Below are 27,929 nucleotides of genomic sequence, written 5' to 3'. Positions count from 1 at the left end.
TTCGAAGCTAGGGTAGGCATTACTTCATTAAGTTACCTTTTTACTAAGTGTCATGATGAAAAATGAGGGCGAAGCTATTTCAACTTGGGTAAGCAGTGCTTTTATGCCTCTCTGAACTGCTCGCCACTGCACACAGTGCAGGACTGAACGGAAGTCAATAACGGTTCGTCAATTTGATGTCCTCGGCGCCTCACCAGCGCGGCGTAGCAACGCACTATTTTCGTCCAGTTAATTCCCACTGTGACCTATTTGCGCTGACCCACTCTCGGCAGACACAGTTTTGCGAGTACATGCAGTAGTTCACTAATTGATTCGATATCACTAGCAAATTGCAAACATAATGCAGATATCCGCTTATAAAGTCCAGAATTACATTTCTGGGTAGAGTTAGCAATAATATTAGCAAATAGCTGATGCCCGCGACTTCGTCCGCGTGGATTTAGGTTTTTAAAAAACTCATGGGGACCATTTGATTTTCCGGCATAAAATATACTAATAAATTTGATTTTCCGGCATATAAATAACTAAATAAACTAATAATAGCCTATATTATGTCCTTCCCCGGGATTCAAGCTATCTCTGTACCAAATTTCGTCAAAATCGGTTGGACGGATGGGCCGTGAAAGGCTAGCAGACAGACTTTCACATTTATAATATTATAGTAAAGTAGTAAATAGTACCTATAGTAGGTATATAGTAATAGTATAGTATGGAAATATGGATGGATAATAATTTATTTCATTGGCGATAACATATTGGCACATTATGACATAACTATAAGATAAGATAAAATTTATTTGGCACTACAACAAATATAACATAAACATAACAAGACATGAATTTAAATCCATACTAATATTATAAATGCTAAAGTGTGTCTGTCTATCTGTCTGCTAGCTTTCACGGCCCAACAGTTTAACCGATTTTAATAAAATTTGGTACAGAGTTAACTTATGGTACGTATTAAGAATGCCCGGGCTTTATTCGGAAAACCCAACAAATTGATAACATACTTGGACCTATATTGCGTTGCAGGTAGGTACAAGGAACAATCAATTGCACAGGTAATAGACTAACTGTCTCATTTCCACCTAATGGAAGGAACTTGGAAGGGAAGCGGTCTCAGGTGGAGGCTGAAACTTCAAATTGCTTCCAACGAGCTTCCTTCCCCTAGTTTGTTCCACTTTATTGGCCTTAACTACCTAATTAAGGTTGCAGGGCCTTATTTAGGTAGTGAGTTAAGGTGAGGGATGCTAGTTTTACGTGCAATTTTGTGGTTTCTATTTTAAGGAAAAAAGGAACCCTTATAGGATCACTTCGTTGTCTGTCTGTCTGTCAAGAAACCTATAGGGTACTTCCCGTTGACTTACATAGAATCATGAAGTTTGGCAGATAGGTCTCATAGTATGTACAGTACACGTAAGGGGAAAATCCGAAAACCGTGAATTTGCGGTTACATCACAAAAAAATTAAAATGTGGTCATGAACAAATAATTAGTATTTTCAACTTTCAAAGTAATATTACTATACCAAGTGGTGTATCATTTGAAAGGGCGTTACCTGTACATTCTAAAACAGATTTTTATTTATTTTTATGAATAATAGTTTTTGATTTATCGTGCAAAATGTAAAAATAATAGGACTGTAGTACGGAACGCTCAGTGCGTGAGTCTGACTAGCTTGACCGGTTTTTTACTACGAAACCCTAGAAATCCTTTCTCTATTTATAGTCACGAAAATGTGCAATTGAAATTCCTTGGTCCTACTCCTACGGCAATGGGCAGACCACATAATTCGTAAAACCAATAGACGTTGGGGTCCCAAGGTGCTAGAATGGCGACCTCGCAGCGGAAGACGCAGTGTTGGAAGACCCCCCACTAGGCGGACGGACGATATCAGACGAGTCGCAGGGAGCCGCTGGATTCAGGCGGCGCAAGACCGTGGCGTGTGGAAGTCCCTACAAGACACGACAAGACACCTATGTCCAGCAGTGGACGTCTATCGGTTGATGATGATGATGATGACTCTTACAAACCTCATCTGGCAAACAATGTCATAACTTTGTATTACGATAATAATATGGTAATTTCTGACATGTGCTATTTATCTGACCCTCGAACTGTCATGTGACGTAGTGGGCGTATAACCTAATATGTTAATGCCTTCTGAGGGTCAACTGGGAGATAAAAGAAATAACTTTGACTTATTCATTCAGTGAGCTTTTGTTAATATTGTTATTAATGTTATTCTTGACATATATAATTATTGATATGAAAATATTCTCTTGTATTTTGTTTTGCAACTTAAGTCAGCACAAGATCATAATATTAACAAGATCAGCTGACCCGCCCCGGATTCGCTCGGGTGGAGTTCAGAAAATTGTGGTGGGCGTTGAATTTCCAAAAATCCTGAAACACGTATTTCTTCATTTGTGACCGATAACCCAAATACCTACCAATTTTTATGTAAATAACTTTTAAAATGACCGACTTTCATACAAACATTCTTCCCCTATTTAACCCACTTAGGGTTACCCCTAGGTGGGTCAAAACTATAAATATACTATAACACCCAATACCACCACTAAGTGTATAGACGTCTCTATAAAAGTGTAGGTACTAGGTACTAATGTGTTGCGAAGCGGAAGTGGCAATGGGAAGAGCACATGTGAGAAAAACCCATAAACGTTGGGATCCTAAAGTGCTCGAATGGCGACCTCACACAAGAAAACACAACGTTAGAAGACTCCCTACTAGATGGACAGATGAGATTAAACGATTAGCAGGGAGCCACCAACGGGCTGGTGGTTGTGGTTCTACTGCGTTTACCTCTACGCCGTCTCTGCTGCAGAACGCTGCCCCATCAGTCGTCGGTTCTGCGACAGACATGATCTGCCCAAAGTGGCGTGCACAGGTACTCAAGCTTGGGTAGGCAATTAAATATGAACATATTTAGTCATAGTGAAAAATAGACATTGAGATTATTAGGACTAGGGTCAATAGGGTAAGCAGTGCATTTATGCCTCTATGACCTGCACGCCACTGCCTGCCCACTATCACTTCGGCTTGCTAATCCTTTGAGCTATGTCGATCGCTTATGTTCTTCTGCAAATCTCCTCGTTCCGGATTTTATCCCTGAGAGAGATTCCCGACATAGCTTGGCTCCATAGCGCGCTGAACGACTTTTAATTTGTGGACGGTTCCATACATTATTACGTAGGTCTACTCGTGTATTTTTTTCATATGAATCGCAATGGTTCATAATTCAATTTAATAATAAGCAAGCAAAATGATTTTATATTTAGGGAAATAGAACAGAATTTATGAATCGTCTGAGCTGTTATAAAAAATTCTTAGAAGTCAACGACTATTATTTATTGCACCTACTTTAACAATTACTCCATGTCGAACATGTATATAAATCATAAGAACTATTTATTAGACAATTCGATTGTCTACAGCTTTTTTTCTCTGCCAAATGTACTTAATGTTGTTAGATTTACTGCACTGTTTTTTGTCAAAGAATTACTGAGCTCAATGAAAATATGGTGACAATTTATTATTAAACAGAAGAAACGGATGATAACCTGCTTTCGTGAAATAGGTACAGTTCGTAATTTTGTTTAAAGAGATATTTATATAGGTAGATGCTGAAAACTTTGAGTTGTTTGAAGTAGGTTTACTGAAAACCAAAAGAAGCCCGCATCGCCACCCTCCTTATTCCAAACTTTAAATAAAGCTTAATTTAAGCAACAAATCGAATCAATTAAAAAAACGACGCTGCACATCGGTTCTACTCTGCAGGTGTGCCTTGCGCCTTAGAAGTACATACGACAACATTTCTAATCAAACAAAAGCTTTCGGTATTATAAGTAATGGATAAAATGTCCAAAGTTAGTATACTTCTATATGTCTATAATAATTTTCAAGCTAATGCAAAAACGTCGTATTTATTTAATTTATCAAAATAATCTTCGCGAATCCTAAAGGCAAACAACCTCTCAATCACTCATCCATTATGATTACACCCACATCAAATATCAGTATTTATAATGTTTCGTAATTATGTAGTTTCGGATGATAGCGTGTTATGTAAACCATCTTCAACCGCGTAAAATCAATATTTGAGATTCATAAATCCTTTATGTTATATTCATAAATTTCATACTCTGCACATTATATTTGTTAATAAGAATCAATTTGGAATTCTGTTAGTATAACACCGTTGTCGGGCATTGCGCTTAATTCTGATGTAGGTATATCTCTAATCTAAACAAATCGACAGGTCTAAATCTACTTAGTACCATCTTTGTCTACAGAAAACATTAAAAATGGCACTAAAAATGGCTAAAATTCTTGCAATATTTTGCAGGAAATACTAAATGACTATCATAATCCTTTGATTAACAGAGACTTGAATTCTTGAACTGTTAGCTAAAACAATGCCATACGAAAGCTGGCAGTATTTTTCAATTTAATTGAAAGCCAGTTTTGATGTGTAGACTAATCAGTCAAAATGGCTCCTTTACCTAAGTAGAAGACACTGATGTACGCTCTCTTGTCCTCAGAGAATCATAATATTATGGTGTGATGTCATAAATGCATGCTGAACTTCAATTTTATTTCGCTGGTGATTCGAAAACTTTTACGGTCCAGAACAGAGACCAAGCTAAGCCTACTTCGAAATGTGGTGCTTGAATGAACATACCACTCATCTGTGTTGTAAATAGATATTACCTCAGGAGGCAGGGCCTCACATTAAAGCTTGTTGTAAACTACATGTTTGTTAAGAAGATATTAAAGATTATTATTATAATGATTAGATTATTATTACACTTACCTCGTAATGTGGTCCTGTTTTTCAGCTATATTCTGTACGCCGATCGCGTCCCGAAGTTGCATAACAATCGCTGCTCTCACAGCTTCTGTGCATCTGTATTCTTCAATCCTTTCTGCCAGTACCTGATTGAATGAAACAAAAAAGTTAGAAATACTTTTGTAATTTTACCAAACCTACTTGAATTTGTATGTTTAGTTAAAATTCTACGGGGATTTGCAGGAAAATATTGCACCCAAAACGACCAAGATTTCGATTTTCAAGTCTAAGTAGTCCTGTTATATAGTTTTTGGCCTGGTGTTAAATCTACTTTATATCCGCTATGAATTTAGGTTTCCAGTCGATTTTTACGAGGAAATTAAAAGGAAATGAACAAACTAACTAGTGCAGGGAATCTCTAGCGATATCGTGTTTATATAACTCATCAATTAACATAAATAGAAATACACTTACATCAACATCATCAGAATATGACGGAGTATTCTTGAAAATATCCTTCTTCACAACCGCAACGTATGGCCCCTGAACTCCGCCAACAAACTTCTCGCAATTAAAGAACAGGGCATCCTTCTTAACCATTGCATCTTCAACACCCAAAAAGGTCGGATTCATGTCCACAGCAGACGTAGGAGCAACTAGTGTAAAATCCCAAAAAGACCAGGCTCCATATTGGTGTAACAGTAAGGTTGTTGCCACATCATCAGCCAAAACTCCTGTCAACTTTGAAGCTGCTGGGAAGAACCCTATCATACGCTTGCCAGTCCCTGTATTCTCTTGAAGTTTCAACTCCAAGTTGTTGAGATCAATGAACCCTTCCTTGGTTTCCGGGATCTTGATTATCTGGAAAGATAAGTGATATTAATATTCTGTAGGATCGCTTTGGCAGCATTGTTTTCATTGTTCGCACATCCTTTACTTAGGTAATAGGTAACAGTTTGGTTTTCTAGTTGTCTGCCTTTGAATTTGATGATAGATAATGTCTGGATCACTGACCTCTTAAACGGGGGAACTAGGGTTTGATTCCGGGCACTTCTAACTTTTCGGAGTTACAGTACGCGGACAAAAGTAATGTACATTGACCTTTAGAAAGAGATAGCAAATTTGTAGAGCACTGTCTCTGTCGTTGAGACTGACAAAACGTCATATAGGAATGAGTAAAATATATCACTTGGTTTATCGGTGAAGGAAAACATCGTGACGTAACCTACTTGCCGGAGAGTTCTCCATAATGTTCTCAAAGGTGTGTGAAGTCTATCAATCCGCACTTGGCTAGCCTGATAGACTAGGGCAAAACCCTTTTCATTCTGAGAGGAGATTCGTGCTCAGTAGGTAGCGATTGGGTTGATTATGTAGAATGTCTGGATAAGGAAATGATAAATTTTCTATGCTTATTATTTTTTCTTAATTTCTTTTGTGCGAATGCCCATCTTGCTAAAACAGAATGTACCAACAGAATGTAACAGAATGTACCCAGCGGATAAATATTTTGCGAAGACGTCAAATTATATCCATGTGAAATGACTTTTAAAGACCTTCGTTCGAAATGCATTCTCTGTCAACCAATCAAAATGGTACTCAATCATAAGTATTATACTTATGAGAGCCATGGCACGAGATTAACTTTATATTACTAGGCTATTAATTATATCGATCATGTAAACAACACATGTTATGCAGATACAACTATTTAACATTGGAGAAGCAATTGCTTCTCCAATGTTAAATAGTTGTTTCTGTAGTTTCAATTTCTAAGAAGTCAGCAATTGCTGTCGACTAGAAATAGCAACGCGATTCGGACTACTTGAACTTACGGCATTGGCAGAAGGTTAACAACCTTCCAAATATGCTTGTTATACTTACTTGCTAATGTAGATAGATAAATTGTCTGTCGAGATGGTAGGTACCTACCTAATGCAGGTAGATTTACATTAAAAAATGTTAGTGTTAGAGTGTTTTTTGTGTGATCTAAGCCTAAGGTTTTCAGATTTTTCACCAAATGTCAGCTATAAGATCTACCTACCTGCCAAATTTCATGATTCTAGGTCAACGGGAAGTACCATGTAGGATTCTTGACAGACAGACGGACAGACAGACAGACAGACAACAAAGTGATCCTATAAGGGTTCCGTTTTTCTTTTGAGGTACGGAACCCTAAAAATGAGACTTTATAATTTGACGTAAGATTTTATACATCTCTGTTACTTGTTATCTCCTAAAGTCACCGTGTTCCAAACTTCATAGTTCCTCCCTGTGTTGGGAATAATACTTTCAGATTTTATAAAATTACGAACATCTGGCACGCGCTGGCTCTCTCTATAACACAACCAAGGTCACTTTACACCTGTAGAAGGACAAATCTTGCCATTTGCGATAATATTGAAATTACGAACGCCATAACAATGTAGTTATATGGTCACTTTACATGTCCATGACAAACTAGCTGACCAGTCCCTGCACTCGGGTGATATTTCTGATTTTACGTTTTAACTAAAACCTACATGTATAAGTTTCTACACCCAGGACAGCGGTTTGAGCTGTAGATACGTTTGCATCTATTAACTTACAGGCTACAGTATTTTCTATAGGTTTGGATTTGGATTCAAGGCTCACTGAGTTTGAACTTTTCTCTGACCAAAGTTCCGATATCTTATTTAAAAGCTTTGTCACAGAATAAGCATATAATTATTAATATTAACTACAGAGGTTCGTTAAAGACAGAGCAATCGTGCGGTAAGTGCGGGATGCCTACGTAGTTACTGCCCTATGTTGTAGAATCATTGTGGTTGTCATGTACCACAAGATCAAAGGGTCGGACTATATTGTGTCTCTTCATATTGTAGCTTTATTCTTACCTCAGCATCATATTCCTTCCACGGTTCTAACTGCCTCTCAGTCTCTCTTGAGGACACGAAGAGTGCGACCCGTTGTGGACGCAGCGCTCGCAGGAACCGCGTCAGAGAAGCACCAAGTATCACCACATCGTCATTGCAAGCCCCAACCGATTTGCGGATGATTTCCTTTGATTCTGACCTTTTGAATGAGAAAAAACACGAAATTAAAAGCGTAGCGTAACGTAACCTGAGTGAGGCTGGTTTTCCATCAGAGATGTGACATGCTAAGTTGTTATGAATATGTGTGAACCAATAATTTTCAATACTCCACATAGCTTCGCATTGGTGGAAACGGGTTCAACGAAGCTATATGGACGGATGCGTGCTATGGATGAGAGCTACGGATGGGAGCTATTGATGGGAGCTACGGATACACGAGTGGTGTAGCTATGTGCAACAGTGCCCCGTTCTCTTCCTACCGTGGATGCATCGCTTAGCTCGAGTCGTACTACATCTACCTCGCGGCGTCGCATCTTCATAGCACATCATACCCGCTACAGTGCACCGCGGCTTAGCGTTAGTGGAAACGGTCGCATATAGTCTCGTAGCTTAGCTTTAACCTCCTCACAGCAGAGCTGCATAGCTCATATAGGATACACTTTGATTGTATGCTCAGGAACTTCACAACCTTGTTCCTCCTTCACCGTTATGTTGTCGACATACAATCTACTCGTACGAAGCATTTCTGCTCAACGTTTCTGATATGAACCGGCGTCCGTGTTTCCTGCCAAGTAGATTCCTTCCTTGACTACTGTGAATGAGTATTCAAGGACACTCTTGCCTTGAAGGTATTCAATAGGCATACCTACTGAATAGGCATCTTTTAGGCAAGCGCACTGCAACCTAGAATTCATCATTGCTCTGTTTCTCAGGCTGATTGTTGACCTGATTGTCGTCAGGTACAAGCCTATCTGACAAGAAAAAAAATCTGCAGCGGAAAAGTGACCTAAATATGAGAGTAAATGATCGTTGTGTGATGTCACATGATGATAGTGATAGAGTGAGAGGTTGCAGTCATGACTCACCGATAGATCTCGCTCTGTCCCGAGGTGACAGAGAGTGCGGTGCAGCGAGTGGCGTGCGCCGGGAGCACATCTCGCGTCACGTACTCTTCCACCCATTGCAAGGCTCGTCCCGACCCACTGTAGTCGCAGTACACAACTGGGGACAAAAGAAAACACTATAAGTATATGTTATATAGAAGCAGGCGTTACTTTGCGGAAATCCATGATATGAACCAAAAGCTTAATTTGCTATAATCCGCTAAAACAAATTAATACGCACAGATAAAAATCCGAAGAATATCCTAGCCGTAACAAAGAAATTGGAGTTCTTGGATGATATACTTCATGGTCTTTAGTATATAGCTTTCTACAGTCGATCATCCAAGGAAAGATATGCGGTAAAAGGAGCATGTTAGGAGAAAAGCATTCCAGCAGAAATTTTGTGCCATAGAGTCAATTAAAGCTGATGTGCCCAAATATCAGTTCTGGTTGCAGAAATAATCACCAGCTTTCGTTTGTTCAGAACTGATGATGTCCAAAGTTTACTTTACAACAATCACTAACCATCGACGTGCCAAAGAATAACTCGTCCATAAAGTTAACGTACCTACTGTTAATATGCTGCGAAGACATAAGCTCCAGAGTTTTCAAGAGTACAAAAAACAACTACCTAGCTAAATATGTATTTACCTGCTAAGTTACAATTTTTATCACGACCTCAATCTTAGAAAGACCAAAAATAAAGCTTACATAAGGCACGATATAGATGAACAGTATAATTTATGAGTTTGTAACAACAAGTTCAGTGAACCTTGAAGCCAATGTCAGACAGGTTGGACATGTGCAAAAACTGGGCAAGAGTGAACAGCGCGCGTCTAGACACTAGAGTTATTTTAGGAGGTCTAATTGAATAATTCTCTTTGATTCAATTTAACCTTTAAATATACTTACATCAGTTATATACCTAGCAGTAGGCGAATATTAGTTAATCGCCCAAAAAATTACAGGTAAATAGTTTGCGACAGGTGAGATAGCAATCGGAGTAAGGAAGGAGGCAGACGAGTCGCAGGGAGCCGCTGGATCCAGGCGGCGCAAGACCGTGGCGTGTGGAAGTCCCTACAAGAGACCTATGTCCAGCGACGTCTATTGGTTGATGATGATGATGATGATGATGATGATGATGATGATGATGATGATGATGATGATTATGATGATGATGATGATGATGACTCGTGGTAACTACACTTAACATTAGTTTTTAATGAGATTAGCAGTCAACACCGAATCCTCAATCTAAGCACTGAATAATCAGCAAAAGAGACCTACTTACGTCTATTAACGAAAAGGAAAAGTCTATAAACCATGACTTCAAAGCTCAAGGCACTGAAATAATGCGTTCTAAGTTTTCAAACATAATATTTGCTCATTCTAAAAAAGGAAAACGATTAGGTACCGCATGAACAGGCAAAACAAACAAGGAACAAAATCTTAATATATAAAAGGAAAAGGTGACTGACTGACTGACTGACTGATCTATCAACGCACAGCTCAAACTACTGGACGGATCGGGCTGAAATTTGGCACGCAGATAGCTATTAAGACGTAGGCATCCGCTAAGAAAGGATTTTTGAAAACTCAAACCCTAAGGGGGTGTAATAGGGGATTGAAGTTTATGTAGTCCACGCGGACGAAGTCGCGAGCATAAGCTAGTTATTAATAATAAAGTTCCAACCGGAAGTAATCAAAAGGAAGGCGGCTCGACCTTTACTATAATATGTAAGATAAAAAAAATAGTGTAATTTGCGAATTTATCACGCAAAGACTATCCGCATATGGTAACAAATTGCTCTTATGAAGGTGATAGGTAGGTATATAATGATCTTTTAGCCTAGTGAGATGTGACATAATAATAATAATAAAAAATTATTACGGTGTATGTAAGTGGTAATATGAATATCTTCGAGATATATTCTCGTCCAAAAATCTTCAATGCTTGAAGACCAAAGTCTTTGAAGAGTGCGTATTGTCAGTGATGACATCCGAGACATGATCGTTAACTATGGGTATGAGCCTCATAAGAAAGCTCAGAATCACTCAGCGGGCGATAGAGTGAGCTATGCTTGGAGTTCTAGTGATCAAAACAGAAATGAAGAGATCCATAGTAACCGACATCGCTCGGCGGGTTGAGAACCTAAATGGGCACATAATTCGAAAACCGATAGACGTTGGGGTGGCAAGACCTGAAGCTAAAGGGATGTTAAAAGGCTAAACAGTGGACTGAAGACATCATCAAGTCAAGAGAGATCTTCACTTGCCAGCAGGTGTGATTACAGCCAAGCCAGCCAATTTAAAAAAGCGAGCAAGAACTTGATGAGTAAAGAGAGCTACGGAAGCGCTTGAAAAAAAAATGAGCCATTATTCATCATTTACAAGGAAAATACACAAAAAATCTGTGCTCACTAACATAAGTCTCAATCAAGTAGCTATATGAAAACTCCTACGCACCTTCTTCAATAAATAACTTTGAGTGCCATTTCGCAAAAGGCAAGATAAGTTACGTGAAGTAAGATGAAGTGGCTCTTCTGTAACTTAATACAGGTTCTCAAGTACAAGGAAAATGTGAACTTTAAGATTTATCCCGGATGTCAGTCTATACGAATTTAGTATGGCTCATGATCATGAACAACAATGACAAGACGTAGTACTTGACTGCGATCTCACTTGGTAGTAACGATGATACAATCACGTGGAAGCGGGCTAACTTTTGTCTGGTGGGAGGCTTCGGCCGTGGCTAGTTACCACCCTACCGGCAAAGCCGTGCCGCCAAGCGATTTAGCGTTCCGGTACGATGCCGTGTAGAAACCAAAGGGGTATGGGTTTAATAAAATTGCAATATCTCTTCCAGGTTAGCCCGCATCCATCTTAGATTGCATCATCACTACCACCAGGTAAGATTGCAATCAAAGGCTAACTTGTATCTGAATAAAAAAATAAAAAAAACTTGGAAGAGCTATGGCAGTTTAAATTAAACTGTTTATACAAGGGACCGATCTACAAATTAGTGAAAAACCGTCTACGCACTAGAGGTTCTTCTGATGCTGCAAAATATGATCTTGCGCGGCGGTATCCATACTACTATCATAAATGCGAAAGTTTGTCTATCTGTCTGCTATCTTTTCACGGCCAATATGTTTAAGCGTTTTTGAGAAAATTTGGTACTGAGATACCTTGCATGCCAAGGAAGGACAAAGGACTTTTTGTCCTGGAAACATAAGAAGTTTTCAGAGGGATAAAAAAAACTAAATCCACGTGGTCAGTGCAGTTTTATGCTCAATTTAGAACTCGAGATAGTTAACATAAAATAAAAAGCATGGAAACGTAAAATCGCTTAAAAAACTGCAAACTATTAAAAATTACATGCGCTAAGGTGTTTGCAGCTATAGCTATAGCTATTTGCAGTGACAACAATAACCAAGTTTACTTACTTATCATTCATCCAAAGCGTGATGCGCCTTAGTCGTCAAATTACTAGAGCAGCAAATGTTCTACACAATGGACTCTGCTGGTGTTTAAGCAACAATCTGCACATTGATAGGCCCTCATACATAAAAAATCGGGCTCATAAAATCAATCTGATTTTCAAAGTTAGATTGATTTGGTCAATAGCTGTAAAAATGTTTAGGTTGGGTTTTAGTTGATACTTGATAATAATAATGCTGTCGTGCTTTATTAATTCTTGCAAAAAAAACATTCGGATAAACATCAAAAAATATATTTTACACGAGCACATGTTTGTGGACGCATTTATTATGGAATGGACAAGGACAGTCGTGTTTTCTGGTGTTCAGTAAATTGACGCTGGATTTGTTTTTCATTTATCTACTGTTTATAAATAATATCGCTATCTTTATGGCTGCGTTTACACCGCGTATGTAAGTTTTACTCACGTAAGTAGCTTACGTAATTAATTGACAACAAAATTACAAGACTAAGTTAAATGACACTTAAGTTTAGATTAGTCCCTAAATTTGTCGTAAGTTAATTATGTACGCTACTTACGTAAGTAAAACTTACAGTTGTAATTGCGGGCTTAGATTATGTGACGACGCTTTTTGGTAAATAGTTGTAAAACTTAGTTGAAAACGTTTACGTATTAGCTTAGCCCTTTAGTATTACTCATTTATGTGACAAGGTCTGTTGCTCTATGACTCTAACTCAATGCTCTAAAGTAAATCGAGTTAAGAATCATGAAATCTTTGAGCAAATAGTATAAAGATATTTAGTTTACCTAGATAAATAGGAACTCTCAAGGATTTACGAATGTGTTACAGTCAAAATGTGATTTGGCTTTGATTTTAAGCTGAAAATGCTGAAATTAAACCAAAATAGGTAAACATTTCAAAGAAATAACATTTTCACCTAAAAACCATCTACACGCGTCTTGAATCTTGATGGGTCTTGATACTTGAGAGTTAGATAGCCACCCCAATACACTTAACAATTCAATACACTCACTCCACTCATAAGTCATTGACAAAAATAATACAGCGCAAAAACAATTTTGACTCTTGAACTACCTATTGACACGAGTTATTTAATATCACTTTAGTATCATAAGATTCGCCAATTTAAATATATAACAGGAAAAGGTAACTGACTGACTGACTGACTGATCTATCAACAAACAGCTCAAACTACTGGACGGATCGGGCTGAAATTTGGTATGCAGATAGCTATTAAGAGGTAGGCATCCGCTAAGAAAGGATTTTGGAAAATTCAACCCCTACCCTAAGGTGGTGAAACAGGGGTTGGAAATTCATTTAGTCCACGCAGACGAAGTCGCGAGCATGCTAGTAATAATAACGATCGAGATTGAAGTGATTACTATCGCAGATTTTTTCAAGTGAAAACTTCTTTAGGCGCGTTGGGCGTTTTTGGGACGGCTAAAAACTAAAGTTTTCAAAAACCAAACTATCAATTGATTTGAAAATCTAAAAAAAATACTGTTGTATTACACAGTTTTAAATTTTCCATGCAGTGGGGACTGACTGCCAATTTTATTTTATTTTTTGTTAATTTTACTTTTCATAAAAAAAACGATTCTTCTAACATATTATGTGCGGGTGTGGGGGGCGTCATAAGTTTTATTACAGATCATAAAGCAATACCAGCAATACACAGTGATAGGATCAAAAGTGTACTTGTCCTCGAAGGTCGTCTGAGAATCGATTACAACAACACTAAAATTGTGATCGTTATCGATGTTGCGATTACTCGATTTGTCATGGACGTGGAAAACTGGAAATGGTAAATGGAAAGTAAATACTATGGAACATCTACCTTTTTGGGCATAGACCATTACTTGACTTCCTAAGATGTATAACTTATGTTTTTTCACGTCCTGTGTCCTGACTTAAACTTTGATTGACTATCCTTGCTTGTCCTTGAATTATTTCCCTTATTATTATCCTTACCTACATTTTGCACTTCGCAGACCGTCGTCGTTGGACAAATGCTAATAGGAGTGCAAATACCATGTATTCCGATAAGATTAAGTTGCTTACCCAACCGTCTGTGCTAATACGATAAATAAATACATGAATATTGCGTTTGTATAATAATTGACAAAACTATATTGTATTGAACTATTGTCGTAAGTAATATTAAAATGAACCCTACATACTTTACTGTCCACCATGGAACAAAACAATATACCAATAAACAATTTAACTTGTTCTAAGTTCGAATGGCAGCATTATCGCTTAGAAGTTGTAAGCGGTCTCTACCAGGCTCTCTCCACCAGTCAGCCAGTACCAGGCAGTCTCAACCACGTAAGCGATATTATAATGATCAGCGAATTTTTTTCAAAAATATTTAAAAACCGACTTCAATAACCACAAACACTAACAAGTAAAAAAAAATTATTAATCTATTAGTTTATTGATTTAACCCATCCGTGTCGAGCCCCGAGTCCCGAGCTCGCTTCGCTCGCTCTTGCATCATATTAAGTTCTCTGTGACTGTATTTTCCTTTATCATAAACTTCATTTATGGCGGAGTGAGTGGAGGGGGAGGGAAGAGACTCCCCCACTGCGATGGAGGCCAGGTCGACGGAGCCGCGCTTCGCTGGACTCCTTTTTCTAGGTGGTTTAAAAGAAATAATCACTAACCCATCCGAGTCGGAAAGCCCGAGTCCCGAGCTCGTTTCGCTCGCTCTTGCAACCTAAGTTCTCTGTGCCTGTTTTTTCATATCCTAAGTATAATATCATAAACTTAATTTATGGGGGAGGGCATGTTATCAAAAAAAAAGAACAATAAAATTGCTTTACAAAGTATTTCCAAGAATGGACAATAAATTAGTTCTAAGCCATACGCAGTTGCCAACTTTTCAAGTAGATAAGCATTTTCTCTATCGTTTTTTAATAAACAACATTCCGAATTTGGCAACGTTAGCTAAAATTTCACTAAAGTATCAAGACTGGGCCTGCGAGGAAATTAATAAAAACTTGTAGCGCAATAAAACGAAACGAAAGTTATTAGATAGGTACGACCTTATTCTCCGACTTCGTTCGCATGGCTTTAGTTTTTCTACAGAATGTACATATTTAAAAAATATGTGTTCTGTTTGATTTGGGTCTACCACCTAAGAATTATAAGGTGATATTAAAACACGTTTTCTTTCAGCGCTCAGTTTTGTAGGTAGAACCTTTATATTTCTGTGCAAACAAAATAATAATACATGACCCATATGCAATTTTAAAGTCCACATGCGTACCTACAATATGCTTTGATAACCCGTTCACATAAAAAGCGAAGGATGACATCATTCGACCACCAGTATCGATTTCCCCAACTTGCCGTTTGTATGTAAATGCAAAATTTAAAATTACTAGCTGGTGTCCACGACTTCGTCCGCGTGGAATTAGGTTTTTTATAAATCCCGTGGGAACTCTTTGATTTTCCGGGATAAAAAGTAGCCTATGTCACTCTCCAGGTCTTTATCTTTATCTGTACCCATGCAAAAAATCACGTCAATCCGTTGCACTGTTGCGACGTGATTGAAGGACAAACCAACAAACAAACACACTTTCGCATTTATAATAAGGGTACTGATCATCGTCATCATCATCATCAACCAATAGACGTCCACTGCTGGACATAGGTCTCTTGTAGGGACTTCCACACGCCACGGTCTTGCGCCGCCCGCCGCCCGCCTGAATCCAGGCGATGAACGGTACCTACTGATACGCTGTGGTTATTCAGCGTTGAAAACATTACTTTATTATCGCAAAATGTCCTTGGATATACAATATTTTATTGATGACTGGTTTATGACCGCGGTTACTAGGTATAATACTACTTATAATAATTACTATAGTAATGATTATATGCCAATAAACAACAATAAACGACCTTTTGATTGATAAAGTAGACCTGTCTGATACAATACAGGAAAGTACAGTATACTTACCTTGATTCCTATAAGTACTAATAGTTCGATGATAAAAATATATGCGTCACTCAAAAAGCAGGTAGGTTATCTAGGTATTATTCAAATAATTTTAACAACTTTATTGGAATGTCTCCCAAAACGCGAGGAACACAGGCTTTTTGGTTTTAATCTAAAAATAACTATTGACAAAATAAATAATTTAAATAAAGCGAGATTGCTAACAAAATGTAAAAATCCGCTAAGAAAGGATTTTTGAAAATTCAACCCCTAAGGGGCTAAAATACTTAGGTGTTTGAAAGTGTAGTCTACGCGTCGCCGGACAAAGCTTGTAATAATAATGAAAGCGAAGTCTCAAAAGCACGGAAAATAGTCGATTTCTTTTCTGTGCTCAAAAGATATTCAACTTTGACTAAATTAGCATCCCTGATCTTGGCTGTGACCCAGAAATAATGTTTTGAATTATTTATAACGGACGAATCGCGCGCTCAAAATATTTTTACAAGTCGCAATGGTAGTGTGTTGGTTCTGGTTGTTTCTTTTTCGACTTTGTTGCTAATATTTTAGTAGTATTCTATCACAGCTTTTTGATAGAGGCAATAGGTTGATCATGATGAATACATATTACCTATACTTAATTTTTATAGCAAGAATTTTCCACACAGCAGCTTGCGCAATGTTTCTAGTGCAACAAAATAAAGTGTTGTTTGTATTTAAAACAATAGCTTGTTGATAAAGCACCACTGATCGCGAGGCACGTACTGCCTCATATACCTACTTACTTATCCAAGTGTAAAACTGCAGCTAAGTATTAACAACTTTTAGGGTTCCGTACCTCAAAAGGAAAAACCGGCCAAGTGCGAGTCAGGCTCGCACACTGAGGGTTCCGTACTACAGTCGTATTTTTTCGATATTTTGCACGATAATTCAAAAACTATGATGCATAAAAATAAATAAAAATCTGTTTTAGAATGTACAGGTGAAGACCTTTCATATGATACCCCACTTGATATAGTCACTCACTTCGAAAGTTGAAAATACTAATTATTAGTTCATGACCACAATTTAATTTTTTTGTGTGATCTAACCCTAAATTCACGGTTTTCAGATTTTTCCCCAAATGTCAGCTATAAGATCTACCTACCTGCCAAATTTCATGATTCTAGGCCAACGGGAAGTACCCTGTAGGTTTCTTGACAGACAGACAGACAGACAGACAACAAAGTGATCCTATAAGGGTTCCATTTTTCCTTTTGAGGTACGGAACCCTAAAAACGTAACCCTTATAGGATCACTTTGTTGACTGTCTGTCTGTCGGTCAATAAACCTACGGGGTACTTCCCGTTGACCTAGAATCATGAAATTTGGCAGGAAGGTAGGTCTTACCTATAGCAGACATGAGGGAAAAAATCTAAAAACCGTGAATTTGTGGTTAAATCACAAGAAAAAAATTAAAATGTGTTCATGAACAAATATTGCTATTTTCAACTTTAAAAGGAAGATTACTATACCAACTGGGGTATTATATGAAAGCGCTTTACCTGTACATTCTAAAACAAATTCATTTTTATTTTTATGCATAATAGCTTTTGATTTATCGTCGAAAAAAATATATGATTGTAGTACGGAACGCTCGGTACGCGAGTCTGACTCGCACTTGGACGGTTTTATTATTATTATATTCAAATGTAAACTACCTAAATGTTTCTGTTCGTGTTCAGTAAATTCAATTTATGCGTCGCAAATTCTCCGTCATTAAGAATCAATATTGAAGTGCATCTGCAAAATCAACTATTTTAACGACCATTTTGATATTATTGTTTTGTTTACAACAGTCAGGTACAATCTATACGGAGTCCTTTTAAAATGTATATTAGTTAGTAGGTACTATACTAAGCATATTGACATTAATTGAGTTTTATATCTCCTTATGGATTTTTCCGTCTATCTTCTTAAAACAAGAAGCACCGTATAATTTATTAATGGAACCAAATTAAACCATTTCAATTCTTTCTAACTCGAATCTCGCTAACCACAACACAGACAGGTTAACCTTGAAATGAGGAATTTATGGCAAACACGTGCAGTTGCCTTAGCGCCAAAGGCAAGGTTACCTAATAGGTACCTACCCGTATCATCGACTTAGCAAAAGATTACCTTCTACGAGTATTAAGATGTATTTGTTCAGTTCTAATTTTCAGACTTTCATTTGATGGACAAAGGACATCAGGCAACTCGTAGAGAGTAGCTTTTTTTTATTCAGATAGGTACAAGTTAGCCCTTGACTGCAATCTCACCTGGTGGTAAGTGATGATGCTGTCTAAGATGGAAGCGAGCTAATCTGGACGGGGTATAGCAGTTTTTAATTAAACCCGTCACCCCTTTGGTTTCTACATGGCATCGTAACGGAACGTTAAATCGCTCAGCGACACGGCTTTGCCGGTAGGGTGGTAACTAGCCACGGCCGAAGCCTTCCACCAGACCAGACCAAAATTCCATACCCATCATAGTTTTTGAATTACATATCGTTCAAAAATGTCGAAAAAATAGACTGTAGTACGTAACCCTCGTTGCGCGAGCCTGACTCGCACTTGGCCGGTCTTTTCCAATATACTATTCCAATATACTATGACGACCTCCCTGGCGCAGTGGTGAGCGCTGTGGTCTTAATAGTGGGAGGTCCCGGGTTCGATTCCTGGCAGGGGTTTGGAATTTTATAATTTCTAAATTTCTGGTCTGGTCTGGTGGGAGGCTTCGGCCGTGGCTAGTTACCACCCTACCGGCAAAGCCGTGCCGCCAAGCGATTTAGCGTTCCGGTACGATGCCGTGTAGAAACCAAAGGGGTATGGGTTTAATAAAAACTGCCATACCCCTTCCAGGTTAGCCCGCTATCATCTTAGACTGCATCATCACTTACCACCACGTGAGATTGCAGTCAAGGGCTAACTTGTATCTGAATAAAATAAAAATAATAAAATAAAAATAAAACTATATCTATCTGCCATCGACTTTCTAGCCATAATCAGATTTTGGGTGTGGGTTTAAAATTAATTAAAATGGAAATATTTATATTCGCAATGTGTTTTTGTGAGCTGGAGCAAATGTAACCTTGCGTCACTGATAAAATTTAACGTAATCGATACTCCACTTCCACGTGTTTTATGCAATACGATGATAGTGTTATCGACATGTTTACATTTGAGGTTTCACTTCAAACACTGTTTGTTTGTGTATTTGTGATTTGCAATCTTTCCATAGGACTATAACTAGCAATTCAGTTTCAGTCCATTATAAACATTATTGACAAATATCGGAAAGATTTTCTTGAAGCACGCAATTTTAATCTAGTTTCTAGAGCATCAGCTCTTACCTATAAGTACAAATCAAATCAAATCAAATTATTTATTGCTTATTTGGATTTACAATGGTTCTTAGTCATAAATTGTGGTACAGCCAAATACCTTATATACTAAGGCATGCAATATTATATTAGAATTATTTTATGTAATTTTTTATTATTATTTTAAATTTGCTTATTTTACAAAAAAGAAAAAAATATATAATCTTAATATATAAAAGGAAAAGGTGACTGACTGACTGACTGACTGACTGACTGACTGAATGACTGACTGACTGACTGACTGATCTATCAACGCACAGCTCAAACTACTGGACGGATCGGGCTGAAATTTGGCATGCAGATAGCTATTATGACGTAGGCATCCGCTAAGAAAGGATTTTTGAAAATTCAACCCCTAAGGGGGGGAAAAAGGGGTTTGAAATTCGTGTAGTCCACGCGGACGAAGTCGCGAGCATAAGCTAGTTATATATAAAACCTACGTACGCGATAGGTTGAGATGGCAATCGGGGTATGAGGCGGGGGGACGCGGGCGCACACCTACACGTCATCCGCCGGGTTAGAGGTAGAGCGGTGGCTATACGCGTGTGCGGGGCGGGGCATTCGCTCGCCGATTGCCATCTCGACCTGTCGCAGACTATACCTACCTACATTTATAAGTCCCGCATATTGCTAATGCGCGTGGCCGTCATTTTAGTGACGTTAGCACTAGACTGACGTTTCGAGCTGATGGTATACTTTTACTTAAACATACGGCAATAGCAATTTGCGGGGCTTACCTAGGTACACTAAATCGCACATTTAGCGATTTGTCTAAAACGGAATCACATTTTAATCGTTTATGAAAATAACAATAAGTTTTATAAAGATACGTTCTTTGAAATGGCTAAATCGTGCGTGAAATAATACGCAGCAAAGCATGCGAAAAGTAACTTTTGATCTCACTGATGACGAAATGCCTGAAAGGATCCTTTGTCCCCTCTATTGATCCGGGAGGCGGGCCACGTTACTATCAGGGTCAACTTTGTTTGACAGTGACACCTCTCCCTCTCTAACAAATACGCCTGTCCCGCTCTATCAGTGTTGCCAAAATGGTATGCTAAAAACCACCAACAGCTGGTAGAGTGCCAAATAACATTAGTTTTTATAGTCAATAAATTCTAATGATCTGTCATTCTATGAAAGGTTTTTGCTGTAAATTATTATATTTCCGTATCATGGTTTGAATTATTTTAAAAAAAAGTGTTTTCAAAGTGGTTTGTATAAAAATAATACAACTAATTTAAACGATGTTTTGTGATTACATAATCTCTTTTCCAAGAAAAGCTCCACATTTAAAGGGTATTTAAACAAGATGATTGAAATAGGTATGTTTGGAATGAAGGCACCTTACCTACCCGGAACACAATCTAGTCTAGAAGTCTTAAAGATTTTTAAAAACTACATCCATGCAGACGAAGTCACCGGCGGCGCCGGTTCACTACTGAGAAAGGGTCTCCTCTCAGATTGAGAAACGTTTGACCCATTCTCGTTGGCCAAGTGCGGATTGGCAGATTTCACACACCTTTGAGAACATACTTTACCTACTCTACAGGCATGCAGGTTTCCTCGCGATGTTTTCTTTCACCGTTAAAAAAATCCGGCCAAGTGCGAGTCAGGCCCGCGCAACGAGGTTTCCGTACTACAGTCGTATTTTTTTCGACATTTTGCACGATAATTGAAAAACTATGGTGCATAAAAATAAATAAAAATCTGTTTTAGAATGCACAAGTGAAGACTATTCATATGACACCCCACTTGATATATTTATCTTACTTCGAAAATTGAAAATACTAATTATTAGTTCATGACCACAATTTAATTTTTTTTGTGTGATGTAACCACAAATTCACGGTTTGCAGATTTTTCCCCGAATGTGTGCTATAAGACCTACCAAACTACCTGCCAAATTTCACGATTCTAGGTCAACGGAAAGTAGCCTGTAGGTTTATTGACAGATCGACAGACAACAAAGTGGTCCTATAAGGGTTCCGTTTTTCCTTTTGAGGTATGGAACCCTAAAAAGTGTTATTTTATATCTTAAAACGCACATAACAAGAAATGTTAGAGTTGCGTGCGAAGTAATAAACATAAAAACAAAAATATATACCTACTTAACTTAATAATATTATAAACTATGGAGGATATTACATTGTGCTTATCTGAATATTGACATTGGAGCTCCGTGAAAAATTTGCCGGCTGTAAAGCAGACCTTCAAATCCTGGCAACCCAATAAACGCCCTTGACAACGACCGACCCCTCTGAAACGTGCCCGGAAATAGGCCACGAAACCTTGTTATTATTGCATCGACACTCGAGGCCTAAACCATGAAAACAGGCTTTGCGAGTTGAAAATGAAATTATGTATACTGTAGGTAGGTACTATAGTGGTACAGTACATGTATCACATAATGACATTTTTTAAATTCTAATAGGTACAAGTTTTTTTTTTTAATTTATAGACTAGCGCAATCAGACCTGGTGGCAAGTGATGATGCAGCCTAAGATGGAGCGCGCTAGCCTAGAAGATGCCTATTCACTCTTGACTTGAAGGTACCCATATTATAATTGGAGGGGAAAACCTATGCTGGAAGGGTGTTCCAGATCTTAGCGGTTCGGATTAGAAATGAGGAGGCAATGCGCTTCGTACGTATTCGTGGAATTTCGACTAGCGAATTAATTGACCTAGAGAGATCAGCTGTTATGTTGTAGGTACTAAAAATAGTAATTGTTGATACAACTCATCCATACGATGACGAAGGCGTTTGCGTTGGCGCCACGCCATTGTCGCACATTCAATTCTTTGTTTCGATTCCATTGTTGTATTTATACCTAAAGTATTGAAGAAATAATTATTTACTACCGCGACTTCTTACGCGTGGATTTGGATTTTTAAAAATCACGGCGGAACTCTTTGATTTTCCGGGGTGAAAAGTAGCCTATGTCACTCTCCAGGTAGGGTTCCGTACCTCAAAAGGAAAAAGAAACTCTTATAGGACCACTTTGTTGTCTGTCTAGACAGACAAACTCTAAATCTAAAAAAGTCTAAATTAAAACAATCCCTAAATAGGTAATTTCTATACGTTAGATTTACAGATGACAACCGGGTTAAAATATTCAAGTTATCAAGGCCAAGTAAGTACAATTTACATTTATGAATTTATGTATAAAACATACCGGCTATATAGTATACCTAATTAATTATACTTTTAATACCGTCTATATTGATCACATACAGTAGTATACGTGTTGTATGTATTATACCTACTTCGATCAATAATGTAAGCCTCAATAGCTCAACGGGTAAAGGAGTGGACTGAAAACCAAAAGGTCGACGGTTCAAACCCCGCCCGTTGCACTATTGTCGTACCTACTCCTACTTCCTAGCACAAGCTTGACACTTAGTTGGAGAGGAAAGGGGAATATTAGTCATTTAACATGGCTAATATTCTTAAAAAAAATGTATTTTCCAGTCATCAAAAACTGTCCGTAAATTAAACTTTTTCATAGAGAACCGACTTCAATAGCACCAAAAAGTATTAACCCTGTATTTCCTGTCGCGCAGTCAGGTAAAAAACCCAGCCAAGTGCGAGTCGGACTCGCACACGAAAGGTTCCGTACTATCGTACAAGATATTTTAACATTTTTATGTGTAACACTGCAAGATATTGACAACAGCACCATCTGTTGCTGGCGTTTTAACTAAAATGTGTTCACGAAATTTTTAATTATATTTTTCTGTGATGTATGCACAAATTCAGGTTTTTGGAATTATTCCTTTACTTGTGCTATAAAACCTACCTACCTACCAAATTTCATGATTCTAGGTCAACGGGAAGTAACCCTATAGGTTTTCTTGACAGACATGACGGATAGATGGACAGACAGACAGACAGACAACAAAGTGATCCTATAAGGGTTCCTTTTTTCCTTTTGAGGTACACAACTTTAAAAATGTTATAGATCTAGTAAGGATAGTACCGAAATACCTACGTACCAGCGTTGCCAGTTTTTTAATTGCCAAGTCGGGATTTTGGAACTTTTTGAGTGAAAAAAGCGGAATTCTTTCGTCGAAAGCGGGACATGTTAAAAAAAACGCATGCCTATAATCAGAAGTTTTTAAATATATATCTTTTTATTTGAATTCAAATGACGTTTGCGTGATAATAGATAGCAAAAATCGCGCGCTTATCTTCATTAGGTACACTCCACACTTCCCAACAAGAAAATAGTACTCCTAAAGGTATCATAAAGACAATAAGACAACTTACAATTTTTTTTTGTCGGGCTTGTCTGTGCCACCCGCTCACGTTTCCTCAGCACGCTGCACGCACGGTCGAGTTATCCCCGAAAAGCGGGACTGAGCCTGTCCCGCGCGGGTCATTTGCTTTTGACTTGAAAAATCGGGACGCCCCGCCAAAATCGGGACGTCTGGCAACGCTGCTACGTACCCACGCTAATACCTACACGAACATCTACGCACGTGGAGAGTGGAGACTATAAACAGATATTTGCTAAATGTTATGTTATTTACAACTATGTTCTCAAGGTATCAGAATATTTCTCACAATCGCCTAGCCATAAGAGGAAATGTCCGATAACAAAACGTCAGCCAGGTCATAATTCACGTGGCAAACATAAAGGCACTTAAGCTAGTGCAATGTAAACATCGGCTTCGAATTTCACGCATTTCTACTGCCACATTCCTTTGCCTTACTACGCGCCATTCTGAAGTTATTACATAACATGCACGAGGAAAAGAAACGGCCTCTGAGGAATTCCTTGCGGTAACCCGTGTATCTTACGCAGGGTCGTATCCACGGTCAAACCAACGGAACGCATTTTTTTTCTTTTCTGGGTTCCGTAGTTCAAAAGGAAAAAAGGAACCCTAATATCCTATAACGGTTCCTTTTTTCCTTCGTTTCACTTCGTTGTCTGTCTGTCCGTCTGTCTGTCGTGTCTGTCAAGAAAACCTATAAGGTACTTCCCGTTGACCTAGAAACCTAGAATCATGAAATTTGGCAGGTAGGTAGGTCTATTTATTGTCCATGCACATGCAAACTGTGGAATCAACCCCCTTCAGGGGTGTTCCCATTAGATTACAACATAATTATGGGGTTATTCAAAGGGCGGACCAACAAATTACATACGTGGTATATAAAAGATGCATAAAAATAAATAAAATCTGTTTTAGAATGCACAGGTAATGTGCGTGCCCTTTCATATGAGACCCCACTTGGTATAGTAATCTTACTTAAAAAGTTGAAAATACTAATTATTTGTTGATGACCACAATTTAATTTTTTTGTGTGATGTAATCACAAATTCACGGTTTTCAGATTTTTCCCCTAATATCTGCTTAGTATTACCTACCTGCCAAACATGATTCTATGTCAACGGGAAGTACCCTGTAGGTTTCTTGACAGACAGACAGACAGACAACAAAGTGATCCTATAAGGGTTCCGTTTTTCCTTTTGAGGCACGGAACCCTAAAAAACATTAACTGAAAAGTTTCACCTTTCGGGGCGTAAAATCCTGCCCTGGCCTATAACCCTATAGGTAACTACCGTTACGTGTTCATATAGATAAGCTGTCTTCATTAATAACTTGTTTGAAGCTGACTTTAATCTGTAATCGGAATGGCACATTCCTTTTTTCAGGATTCCGTCTTGGCAATGGAGTCATGAACGGGGATATGAACCTGATCCTATCAGAAATGAATGAATAACTATGCCTTATATGGTTTGCCTATTGAAATGCAATAAGTACATTTTTTGCTGTATTTACTACCTATCTGTAAACTCAATGGCTGTCGACATTTTATAGTGGCGCTTTGATTTTTAAAAGCTTTTCAATGTTGACTTGCATTTCGTTTGTTGTTATTCCGTGGCCAATTTCTCACTGAAAGAATTAAAATATTGAAGATTCGCAAAAACGAAGACGGGAGATAGTCCTCATGATGAGTGATATGATAACACAAAAAAACGCAAAAAAATCCTATATTTTGTAAAAGTTCACAAAATATTGCAAATAACATCTGACTGACGCTAGAGGTCAACGAACGTTGCGTAAGTAGGCCATTCGGAGTCAATGCTACGTCGTAGGTGGGGCTATGACCCGAGTTTTGCACGCTATACATTGTGGGTTTGAAAAATATTAAATCACTAAAACTACAAGATTAGGCAAATGGTTATTGGTATTGGATTATGTTTAGGTAGTATAACAATAACGCTAAGTTTTTGCTAGCGTTCTGGTTACACCCTGTATAACTATCAATTTTATGAATAAAAAAATAAATTAAAAGATTCATAGTTAACTGTATGAAACAGAAAATAATAATTTTGTTTTGATTTAGAATAAAGAGCATTTAAAGAGGTCATTTCAGTACGAGTGTGATTCAGTGTAGGTAGGTACAATACAAATCGCAATATGCGGTTTGCGAAGTAGGTCGATCAAAACAAGGCATAACTTTGCATGTGTTGCCCATGTTTACGACTTCAAAACAATGGCACCTACCAATGAAATGAAATGATTTATTTGTTTTAAAGGGTCTTTTTTAAAATTGTGCCAGGGACCCTGAAGTAAGTTTGCAAAACCTGTATCTCAGGGTCCCCGCTCTCCCTCCTCCATCATTAACAAATAAACACTTATACAAAACTAAATTTAGTGATATGATATGAATATGAAACTTATAAATACGCGCGTGTGTGTGTGTGTATGAGTGCGTGTGTGTACATATGTGTATCAGTGTGTATTGTGTGTGAGTGTGTGTATGTGTGTGTGAGTGTGTACATGTGTACATGTGTATATTTTTAATAACAAATAACAAATTTCAAATTTAACCTACCTATTTATATTCCTACAAGTAATTCTGTTTCGTCGTACGTTTTTTCTTGTAACCACTTAGACAATGACAATGACCAATGCCTTTGTAGCTACCTACAACAAACTTTCCAGGTTACATTGAAAGAATTTCACTGAAATCAATAATTTTTCCTTTGATTGATAGATACATTTTCGCTGATTTTGCTTCTTGCTTCATAGACCTTGTTTTCATAATATTCCATCTAGTTACTAGTAGGTATTATAATTTAATATCCATACTAATATTCTAAATGCAAAAGTGTGTCTGTCTGTCTGTTTGCCTGCCTAGCCTTTCATGGGCCCATCCGTTCAGGTGATTTTGACGAAATTTGGTGCAGATTTTTTGCATTTTGCATTTGCATCCCGGGGAAGGACATAGAGGCTACTTTTTAGGGTTCCGTACCTCAAAAGGAAAAACGGAACCCTTATAGGATCACTTTGTTGTCTGTCTGTCTGTCTGTCTGTCAAGAAACCTACAGGGTACTTCCCTAGACCTAGAATCATGAAATTTGGCAGGTAGGTAGATCTTATAGCTGTCATTTGGGGAAAAATCTGAAAACCGTGAATTTAGGGTTAGATCACACAAAAAAAATTAAATTGTGGTCATGAAATAATAATTAGTATTTTCAACTTTCCAAGTGAGTGACTATATCAAGTGGGGTATCATATGAAAGGTCTTCACCTGCACATTCTAAAACAGATTTTTATTTATTTTTATGCATCATAGTTTTTGAATTATCGTGCAAAATATCGAAAAAATACGACTGTAGTACGGAACCCTCATTGCGCGAGCCTGACTCGCACTTAGCCGGTTTTTTTTGATCCCGGAAAATCAAAGAGTTCCCACAGGATTTTTAAGAACCGCGCGATGGGTTGAATTTGATACTGATGATATTATTTTTAAATAAATTCTTAAAGGGACACTTAAATAGACTTTGTATGAGACATTTTTATATCTATAGAAATATACAGGGTGTAACCAGAACGCTAGAGCAAAAAGGATACCACAAAAAAAAGGCGAAAAATTTTTCCGTAAGAACCCCCGACGTCCGATTAGAAGGCGGACGTCCTAACCACTAGGCTATCACAGCTGTCTTTTATCTACTTAATTAAAAACAATCACACATCCTGGTGACTTCCTCGTAGTAATCTCTATGTTTTATCGCCAATACCCAATACCTAAAGTCCGCGACAGGTCGAGATGGCGTTCGGGGTATGAGTCGGCGGTACGCTCCGCACACCCGCATGTCACCCGCGCTTGTCCGCACCGGGTTAGCGCGGGGGCTGTGCGGGTGTGCGGGGCATTCCCTCCCCGATTGCCATCTCGACTTGTCGCGTACTATAGCCGTCTCAAGCGGCTCTTTCCGATAATAAAGCGGGTTAGAGTAAACAAAAACATAAATCCGTCATTAACTGTGTATTTGCGTAAATAGGTACCTACTTAACTGCATGTGTAAACTCATACCTATCTCTGTATATAATGTC

The 27,929-nt window shown here is 38.1% G+C and overlaps 1 protein-coding gene across 2 annotated transcripts in view; it reads right to left on the bottom strand.

Annotated features, from left to right (window-relative positions):
• Window positions 1–27,929, bottom strand: part of LOC117992978 (uncharacterized) — an 85,883-nt gene that overhangs the window by 27,472 nt on the left and 30,482 nt on the right. For both annotated transcript variants that reach the window (XM_034980718.2, XM_034980720.2), the window contains exons 2-5: window positions 8,753–8,888; window positions 7,689–7,866; window positions 5,290–5,676; window positions 4,840–4,961 (exon numbers count right to left, since the gene is read on the bottom strand). In XM_034980718.2, coding sequence (XP_034836609.1) covers window positions 4,840–4,961; window positions 5,290–5,676; window positions 7,689–7,866; window positions 8,753–8,888 — 823 coding nt within the window. The remainder of the gene's footprint in view (window positions 1–4,839; window positions 4,962–5,289; window positions 5,677–7,688; window positions 7,867–8,752; window positions 8,889–27,929) is intronic.

Source organism: Maniola hyperantus, chromosome 22 (assembly GCF_902806685.2).
Source record: "Maniola hyperantus chromosome 22, iAphHyp1.2, whole genome shotgun sequence".
Taxonomy (NCBI): domain Eukaryota; kingdom Metazoa; phylum Arthropoda; class Insecta; order Lepidoptera; family Nymphalidae; genus Maniola; species Maniola hyperantus.
This window is presented reverse-complemented; position numbering and strand designations above follow the sequence as displayed.